General features: G+C 45.3%; 1 protein-coding gene across 1 annotated transcript in view; it reads left to right on the top strand.

Moving 5' to 3' along the window:
* The first annotated feature begins 3,225 nt into the window (after window positions 1-3,225).
* Rap1gds1 (Rap1 GTPase-GDP dissociation stimulator 1) overlaps window positions 3,226-9,593 on the top strand; it is an 83,139-nt gene continuing 76,771 nt past the window's right edge. Inside the window, exon 1 of the mRNA XM_090356784.1 lies at window positions 3,226-3,413. Coding sequence (XP_090212910.1) covers window positions 3,410-3,413 — 4 coding nt within the window. The 5' untranslated portion in view covers window positions 3,226-3,409. The remainder of the gene's footprint in view (window positions 3,414-9,593) is intronic.

Raw genomic sequence — 9,593 nt, 5'->3', positions numbered from 1 at the left:
TTACTGCATTTTTCTTTTCAAATAAGAGCCATGTGTTGAAATATAAACCAATTTTCAATAGTTTGTTACTCAAATAAATATATGTTATGAATACATTTCATGGGTAAAATTTGAAAACCTCAGTATTGGGCCAGAATTTTGTTAATTTTACAGCAGTCCTCAATCAAATCTTCAGTATTGCCTCATCTGTAACATAAGTATTAGTAAATTGGTCTCCAAGGGGAAAAAAACCCTCAAAATTTGGAGAATATTTTCCAGATATTTCTGTGACTAATGGCCAGAAATATTATCAGAATAATTATTGATAGTTCTTGGGTAGGCAGTACCCATAGTTGGTTTCATTTTACATCCCCAGTGCTTATCTCAGTTCGTGGCACTCAATAAGTGAATAAATTACCTCTAATACTCCACTCACCAGGACTCAACATTTAACACAGAAATAACCCAGATGAGAGTTAAAATCATTACATTCATTGAATATTTTTACTTGGTGAGGCTCTCGACTTTATAAAGAGAAGCTTCATGCTGTTCTTGCCTTCTTTTAGGGCAAAAAAAAAAATCTGAACAAAAATAAATGAAGACTTCAACTTATACAGCAAATTTTAGTTAAGCATGTGCTACGTACCAGCCCTGGTCTTGGCACTGGGGATATAATGGACATAAGGTAAAGACAAACTTCTGCCCTTGAACAACTTACAGTTAAATGTGAGTGACAGCCAAAAACCAAAATGCTTCTATCATTCTTTGGAAAGTAGCAAGTAAAAAATTAAGTATGAAAGTACAGGATATGAGCTGGGAGTGTTGAAGTTTTAAATAAGATGCCCAATGAAGGTCTTAATTTTTTAATGAAAGCATGAAAAATTTTATTCCTTAATAGGACAAAAAAAAGTGAAGAGTAGAGAGTTAGAATTGGGGATTCAAGTAGACATTGAACTAGTCTGTAATTAGTCCACTTCTGCATGCCAATCAATATGGAAGCCTACTATGGTTTTGCACCAGTGCACTGTGCTGGTAAGGACAGATTATGGACTAAAGGTGTTGGAAGTTATTCATACTAATGTTGGTTTGGAGGTCCCAGAAACACTTCAACTGCTTTTCTATTTCAACTCATACATTCAAATGAAACATAGAAAATGGCCTATAAAATTGTTGTAAAATGTAATTAGAAAAGGAAGTAGCAGAACTAAAGCAAATAAAATTGAGAATCTGGAGGAAAGTTAAAGAAGGAATTAAAAATAAGAATACTGAGGCCCAGGGCAGGCTTCTGGATGCATAAAAAAAATTAAATGTGAAAAATAGTAGGGACCTGTGTGTGCGTGTGTTTATGTGTTTGTGTGTGTGCTGCATGCCTGTGAACGCACAGGCAAAGTAAAATTTACAGTGGTGCTTTACGGATTTGCACTCTCCCCACTAAGATGCTTAAATCCTGTTCCTGAGCATCTCAGCATGTCATCTTTCTTGGAAATAGGGTCATTGCAGATACAACTAAAATTAGTGTGGTGGAAGTGGAGTAGGTGCGCCCCCGATCAGCTATTTATTATAAGGACGACTGTCCTTATAATAAAAAGAGAAGTAAGAAGAGAAAACGCGTCGGGAGGACACCATGTGAAGTTTGGAGTTAGGCTCCGGCAAATTAGAAGCATGCAGTCCTTCCCTGAGGAGAGAGCAGGCCCTGCTGGCACCATGGCCTTCAGTCACTGCCATTGTTCTGAACCATTCGGCCTACAGCAGTGGTGACAGCAGCCCTGAGACACTCAGTCTTACAATGTGATTTTTCAAGTAAACAGGAAGACCTTTCTTACACTAGAGAAAAGGGAGGTGTGTAACTGACTTACACATCAGAGAAGTCTAAATTCTCTGACTTCTGTAAACTTCATTTTCCTGTCTTTACCAAACCTCTTCCTCCACAATTACAGCGTTGCACTTTTTATTTTCCTTTAGAAAATAAAACCACACAAACCCTCCCCGCTTTCCAAACTAAGGGCCCCTCCTGTACAATTACAGAAACACTTAGAGAAGTGCACAATGATGGAAATGCACGAGACTATATAAAAGCCAGGGATGCAGAAAATTAACCCCATCTCAACCTCTGATGGGAAAAGTTGAAACCAGGAGAAGAAGCCAGGGTTGTGTATTTTGTCACCATCACCTCCCCCTTTCCCTTCGCAGGGACTGCGCTCTTGGTGGCTGGCAGTCCCCAGACACTTGTCCAGGTGGCCACCCCAACCACGCCCTGGAGAGGGCAGTTTGCCAAGCCACCAAGGGCTCCCCAGGCCACCTTCTCCAGCAGGGCGCAGCCGCCCGGGCCCCGTGCGCATGCCCACTGGAGAGGGCGCTCAGGCATGGCAGCGCCCCGCCCTGGCTCAGGTTGCTCAGCGGCCGCGCCCCACGGTTGTGCAGCCTCCACCCAGGAGCCCCCCCCCGTTTTTACCCGGCGGAGCCACAGCCAACCTGGCCCGGACTTTGATGTTGGGGGCCCCAGGACGTCGTAGCACCCGTGCGCAGCAGGCGATGGGGCGGGCACAGGGCGGGGCCCGACGGCACCCCAGTTCTTGGGTATCCCCCCCCTCCCGCCAGTGCGCTTCCCGGGAGCGGCCGGGTTTAGACAGCCACCGCTCGGACCCCCTCCAGTGTCCAGGTGTCCCCCAGACGCGCCTATCTTGTAGTCCACACGTGCACCCCAGATTCCTGTCGGACGTCCCCTTGGCTCCTCTGGGGCCGGAGGCAAACAGGGGTCTTCTGGGGTGCGGGGCAATTCCCGCTGCCCGAGTTGCAGAGCGTGAGCGGTGGGAAAGCGAGCCTGTGCAGGGAGGGGAGTCAGTACTGAACCCCGTCTTTTCCAGGCCCGCCCATCGCCCCTCAGACGGGCGCCATCAGGCAGCTCTCGGCAGCCGGTCCGCACACACACGCCCACCCGAGCGCGCCGGGCCTCGCTCACCCCGGGGGCGGAGGGTGCGCACTGAGCATGCGCGGCGGGGAGGGCGGGACGCGGCGGGGCGGCGCGTGGGGGCCTGGCGCGCCTCCGGATCCGCTCGGCGTCTCCGCCCGCCCGTCCGTCCGCCCGCCGGCTCGCAGCCGCGCCCGCCCGCCGCCGCCGCCGCCGCCGCAGGCTGCGCCCGCCCGCCCCGCCCCGCCCCACCCCGCCCCCCGCCGCTCGTCCCCGCCGCGGCCGCGCCGCTTGCAGCAGCAGCAGCAGCAGCAGCACCAGCAGCACCAGCAGCCGCCCCAACCACTGCCGCGGCCCCGGCAGCAGCTGCTCCTCCCCGGCGGCCGCCTCCACCCCCTTCGCCGGTCGCTCCGGGCTGCGGGAGAGACCGGAGGAAGAGCGAGGACAGCCCGCCGCGCCGCCCCGCACCGCGCCGGAGACCTGCGCCGGGCCCCGGCCGGGTCCTCACGCCCCGGGAGGAACATGGGTAAGTCAGCATCTCCCCTCCCGCCCGCGTCGCCTGACATTACCCGCTCTGTCCCCGCGTGCGGCGACGGGGTGGCCGGCATTTCTCCCGCAAACTTGCCGGGATTCGGTCTCCGCTCGCCGGGCGGGCGCGGGGTGGTGGCTTCCCCACCCTCCCCGGGGCAAGGCGCGGCGCACGCGGGAACGCACGCCCGGGTAGCCCGGGCTGGGGAGGGTCCCGGTCCCGGTCCCGGGTGGGGTCGGGAGGGGACGCGGTGGAGATGGGGGTGGAGGGGAGCGCAGACCCGATGGCCGGGCACTCCGATCCCCTCCTCCATCCTCCATCCTCCTGACCGGTGCGCTGGGCTCCCCGGAGCTGCCGGGCCTCCCGGGGCTTTATCTCCGGAATCCCTCCCCTCCCCAGGCCGCCCCTCCAGCCGCATCCCCACCCCGCGGAGGCCGGGTTCGAGGCCGGGCTGGCCGGGACCACTTGGTGTAACTTCCCTTCCCCCCCTTTCCTCTTCCCCTCCCCATCGGGGCGCCCTCTCCCCGCGTGGGGACGGGCGGCTTCTGGGGGGGGGGGCGGGGAGTGCCAGCAAGTAGTTTTGCCTGGGCGATTTCTTTCTTTCCTTCTTTTTTTCTTTTCTTTATACTACCTGCATCGGGAATTCTTTTCCCAGCCTCCTTTTTTTTTTTTTTAACCCCCCTCTTAGCTGGACGTGATCTCTGGTCAGAGGCCAGAGCGCAGGGATGGAGCCGCCTGGCTCAGCTTGTTGAATTCCGGGCTGGGTGACTACAGTGTTACTAGTTCCTGTCCCCGACCCTTCCTTCTTCTCCATTCCTTCGCCCGGCACCCGGCTACATTATTGTTAGGGAATGTACACGCTCCTGCCTTCCCGGGCGTCCTCCCCCCCCACCCCCCAGTCTGCATCATCTGATTTTAGTGCCATTGTATTTAGTGTCAGTTTTTCCAGAGGCTGGTTTGAATGAGACATCTTAAAAAAAAAAGGCAAATCTTTCAGGAACTATATCTAATTTTATATATAATTTTACGTTAATTCCCCCCTCCCCCCGCAGGTGCCCGAGTGGTTCAGTCATGACCACAGTCTCCTGTAATGTGATCAAGAGCCCAAAGTTTCTCTTTGACAGTGGCGGCATGGAATACCCTGCTTTTCTCACATGTCTCCCCGCCCCCCACAACACACACACACCCCCTTCCTCTTCCACGGCTTGTCATCATTTTCTCCTCCTCTCATTTGCTCCGTTGGCATCTGTCCACACCGACTTTCCCCACTCCTTCTGTGGGAGTTATTGGAAGCTCGAGATGAGCTGTCAGTACTGTGCTCAACACTTCCAGAGTTGGGTCGTGGCAACTCAGAACCTTCAAAGGAAGCCATCCTCATGTAGAAATAAATGATGCCTGGAAAGGAAATGCTCCCAGCTCCAATGTAGACCTTTTGATTGGATAGTAGGAAGAATACAGGGTTTGCAGCAGGAGGTGGTATGATTGCAAAAATGTTCAGCATCAAAATCCAGGACCCTGAATTTTTTTTTTTCATTATTTCCCTTGGAATCTAAGTACTTACTGACAGGCAGACAGATTCCTGTACAGGCAGGATGGCCCCTTAGTATATGCTCCACTCCCCTTAGACTGGAGTTCCTAATGAATATTAAATTAGATTATTGAGCATACTGTGCACAGATATCCTAATTACAGGTCACCAGTTGGGCATGTAAGATACATTGCTTTTGTGTGTGTGTGTGTGTGTGTGTGTGTGTGTGTGTGTGTGTGTGGTAAGCTTAAAACTCCATTTAAAATTTACCTTGAATATTGAATTGGTGGGGTTTTTTAAGAAGGAGAAAAACTTGCAAAATCAGTGAATAAAATACCTAACGCAAATGAAATTACTATTTAAAACTCATCTTGAATGGTATTGTGTGATTTTTTTTTTCAAGGTCAAAATAGAAATCCATACCATTTTGAAGGGCTCAGAAACTGGTTAGATTATCTCTCTTTCCTTACTTACAGTACTCTGTTTACCTTGTTAGAATCCTTTTGACATATAATCTGCCTCTTAATGGAATTGTTTATATGTTTTAGATGATAAAGTTTATGCCTTGTTTTTTTGTATTTCTCCCAGTGCTTTTCACATAGTAGGTATTTATAAGTCTTTAGTGAATTAATTCTTTAAAGTGCCTGTTAGTGCCAGCTATTAAATATCTGAAGAAATATTTGGGTTGGTAGATATTATAGGGATGTAGAACAGGAGGAAAAGGGAAGAATGATTAGAATATGGCCTTTCTTTAAAACACACACACACACACCACTTTGAGTTATCTTAAAGATTTGGGTTTTGGGTTAACCTCAGCAAGCCATTTCTTTTTGAACTTTTTTTTTTGTTTTTAAAGAATTGGGGTAGGATGGAGTGGGAGGAAGAAATGATATACATGAAGATAGGGAACCTGTGAGTTTCTCGGATCCGATTAGATAGCCATGTTTGGCTAGTGCAAATAGTAGGTAACAAATGAAAAACTGTTCATAGATAACCATCAGAAAATGGAAGAGCATAACTGTCAAGTTAGAAGGAGTTGGGCTTGACTTGTCTGTGGAGGGACCATTAGATATTTGTAAGTATTGAAATGTTGCATTTCACAGGGAATGATACAGACTGTTTTCTGGCCTGAAACTAATTTGTAGTTTCACCATAGTGTTTCACATTTCTTTGACATTCTCCTTTCTTATATCCTTTATGAGTTAAGATAGTGCAATTTTTTTATCTTTGTAATACCTGTCATTGGGGATTATGTTTCCACATGAATTTTGAAGGAAGTAGTCAAGGCATAACAGTTGTAAAGTCTTTTGATTCTAAAATTCTGTGATTTTTGAAACTGAAGTTTGAACTACTTGGTATGACTAATGTCTCATGTTCATTTTCTTTAGTGTTGAATGATAACATCTATTTGAGGGAACAACTTATGGGTCTGGAACAATTTGTTAGTGTTGTTGAAACAAGTGGCTTAAGAAAACCATTTCTCACACTGCCTAGGTTAGGGATGCTGGAGGAACATAATTTACTACATCTATTTAGACAGTTGTTACCAGGAGCATTCCAAAAGTTAAAAGTAGGTACTAAGGGGGCCCAGGAGTTTGGCCTAGTGGTAGAGTGCTTGCCTAGCATGCACGAAAACCCGGGTTCGATTCCTCAGCCGGAAGTGGTGCTGAGGCTCAAGTGGTAGAACGCTAGCCTTGAGAAAGTCCAAGGACAGTGCTCAGGCTCTGAGCTCAAGCCCCGGACTGGCAAAAAAAAAAAAAAAAAAAAAAAGTAGGTACTAGGATGGTGATAAATGAGAGTGGTTGTGTTGAGCTACTAGCTATGATTAGCTGTACTACTAAATTCCAAAGCTGTATTCTTCACAGAATGATTTTAAGTATATATTATATATGTGTACGTATTTGTACATGCATACATACTACACTCTCTCTTTTTTTTTTGCCAGTCCTGGGGCTTGAACTCAGGGCCTAGTCACCGTCCTTAGACGCTTTTTGCTCAAGGCTAGTGCTCTGCCATTTGAGTCATACTGTCACTTCTGGCCTTTTTTGTATATGTGGTACCGAGGATGGAACCCAAGGCTTCATGCATGCTAGGTGAGCACTCTACCACTGGGCTATGCTCACCGCCCACGTACTACACTTTGGTATCTAGTGTCTTATTGGACGTCTGTGCTTGTGTAATTTCAAGCCTGCTGATTTCAAAATTGAATTTCTTGTGAATTTTTATACTGTTATAACCAGAAGTAAGCTGACAAATGTTTAACCCAAAGTCCTTTTCTATATAAGCCTTGATTTGTGGTGGTTGTCAGCTTCCTGAGTTGTAGCATACTGTAGTAGTTTAACTACTACTTAGGCATAATATTCTCATGAACACAAATGATAGTAAAATATAGTAATTAAGTAACACTAGTTTGAATATGAATACTTCTCTTAATATAACTAACTTAAAGTATATATATATAGTATTTATTTTTCAATAATATCGATGTTAATAGCTCACATTAAAATTTCCAAAAGTTTAATAATTCTGGCTCCTAGGCCAATATAAGAATCTCTAATACCACTGAGTTAATAATTGCTGTTAAGAATTGTTGGTGAGCGGGCACTGGTAGCTCACGCTTGTCATCCTAGCGACTCAAGAGGCTGAGATCTGAGGATCGCCGACCAACAAAAAGAATTGTGGATGCTAGCCACACTGCACTTAATGCTTGCCTCCCCCCTCCCCCCCCAATCCTTGAGCTTGGACTCAGGGCCTAGGTACTGTCCTAGGGTTTTTGTGAATGTTAGTGCTCTACCACTTTAGCCACAGCACCACTTCTATGTATGTGATACCTAGGAATCAAACCCAGGGCTTCATGCATGTTAGGCAAGCACTCTACCACTAGGCCACGCTCCTGGTCCCACTTCATACATTTTTAGAATGATTTAATCATTTCAACAGTTCAACACTGCCTGTTTTACTGATTTAAAGAATTCAGTCTATCCAAGAAAATAGAACAGTCTAAAACCTGATTTAAAGTCATGTTTTTCCAGTTTTTGCTTGATTAAAAATCCTCTGGAGAGTTTGTTTTTTAAAACATCACTGGGCTACCTTCACATTCTGGTTTAATAGTGTAGGGTGCGTTGCGGATGGTAGCATTTCTGGTGATTCGGCACTAGGATACACTCATCTAGCAGAGGCTGGCAGACTTGTTCTCTAAAGGGCCAGATGGGAAGTATTTTAGGCTTTGTGGGCTTAAGAGGCAGAATCAGGGGTATGTCAGTGGCAGGAGAAAAATGTATGATAAAGAAATATCCACAGTTTTTGCATGAGTTAAAATGTGGGAACATTAATTGAACACAGATTATTATAATACAAAGTGAAAAGACTGAAGTTCTGTTGGAGATAATATTTCATTCGACCATGGTTCAAAGTTACCCTGCCATGGGAATGGATTTAGATGTTTATCTGTTACTTCAGGTCTGTAATGCAGTTTTAAAGTTTCATCTTCGAAGTATTTTTTTTCTCACACAGATAGGCACTGTCAATTGCATATGTATGTGGTTTTGGTGATGTTGAATATTGAGTGTAGTGTCTCGTGTAAACTAGGTAAGCACTCTACTACTGAGCTATATCCACAGGCCTACATGTGATTTTAATGAGTCTATTTTTCTGTATGGAAAGCATTTATAGAATCCTTTTATAGTCTTTTAGTATTTGCCATTTTGCCTGCTGATTAACCACTTCATGAAGTGACATTTAAGTTATTCTATTGTCTGGTGGTTATCTATTAATATACCTTTGAAGGCTTTGTGGGAGTGCCTCAGTTGGGTAATTAAATGAATTTTGAAATATGGAAATTTCCCTTGTACTTGTAGGAAGATCTGAAAAGCAACTGTTGCAAACTCTAGTTACAACTTGCAAACTGTATCTGTTAAAATTTTGTATGTGCATGAATAAGAATATTTAATTTTTGACAACACAGGAGGTTTTAGGTCAGCTGTAGTTCCCAATTTGGACAGTTATCAAAATGGGTTTATTGTAGTATTGTACACATTACTGAAATTTCTCGTATAAAGGATGGTTTTGCTTTGGCTTTTAGGTGAGATTCATTCGGAAACCTCAAATGTACAATAAAGGCTAATTTTGAAAGATATTTATTGTTGACTGTACTGATTAAAGGGATTTTTAAAAAATTTTTTTAGAAATTTCATTTGTACCCTGAGCATTTGTGTGGTAAGGCAAGTCAGAGTATTGTTTTTATTTCTGGTGGAGGTGCACTCAGAGAGTAGATTTAATTCACTGGTGATAAGACAAGTTCATTGACACATGATAGACTAAAATATTGTCCCAGGGAGAAAAGCCTGTTGATGAGTAATGGTATGAAGATGCAAGGCTTTTCACATACTTTAGATGTGAAACATCTTACTTTTCCACACACTTTGTTCAGCCAGACTCTTACTACTTACTCCTCATACATTTTTGCCACTTCATTTGTAACACATTGTAGCAGAGTCTACTTCAGGTTTTATATATATAAAATACTTTCTGAACTTGGAAAATATTTTTGCTATTATTGTCTGTGTAGACTCTGCATAAAGGCATATTCTTCTAGGCATTTGAAATTGACTTCTTGAAAAAAAAAACAAAAACAGTTGCACTACCTCACT

This window comes from Megascapheus bottae, chromosome 23, assembly GCF_031878675.1.
Source record: "Megascapheus bottae isolate mThoBot1 chromosome 23, mThoBot2.hap1, whole genome shotgun sequence".
Lineage (NCBI taxonomy): Eukaryota > Metazoa > Chordata > Mammalia > Rodentia > Geomyidae > Megascapheus > Megascapheus bottae.
The sequence above is the reverse complement of the archived record's forward strand: the minus strand, read 5'-3'. Positions and strand labels throughout refer to the sequence as shown.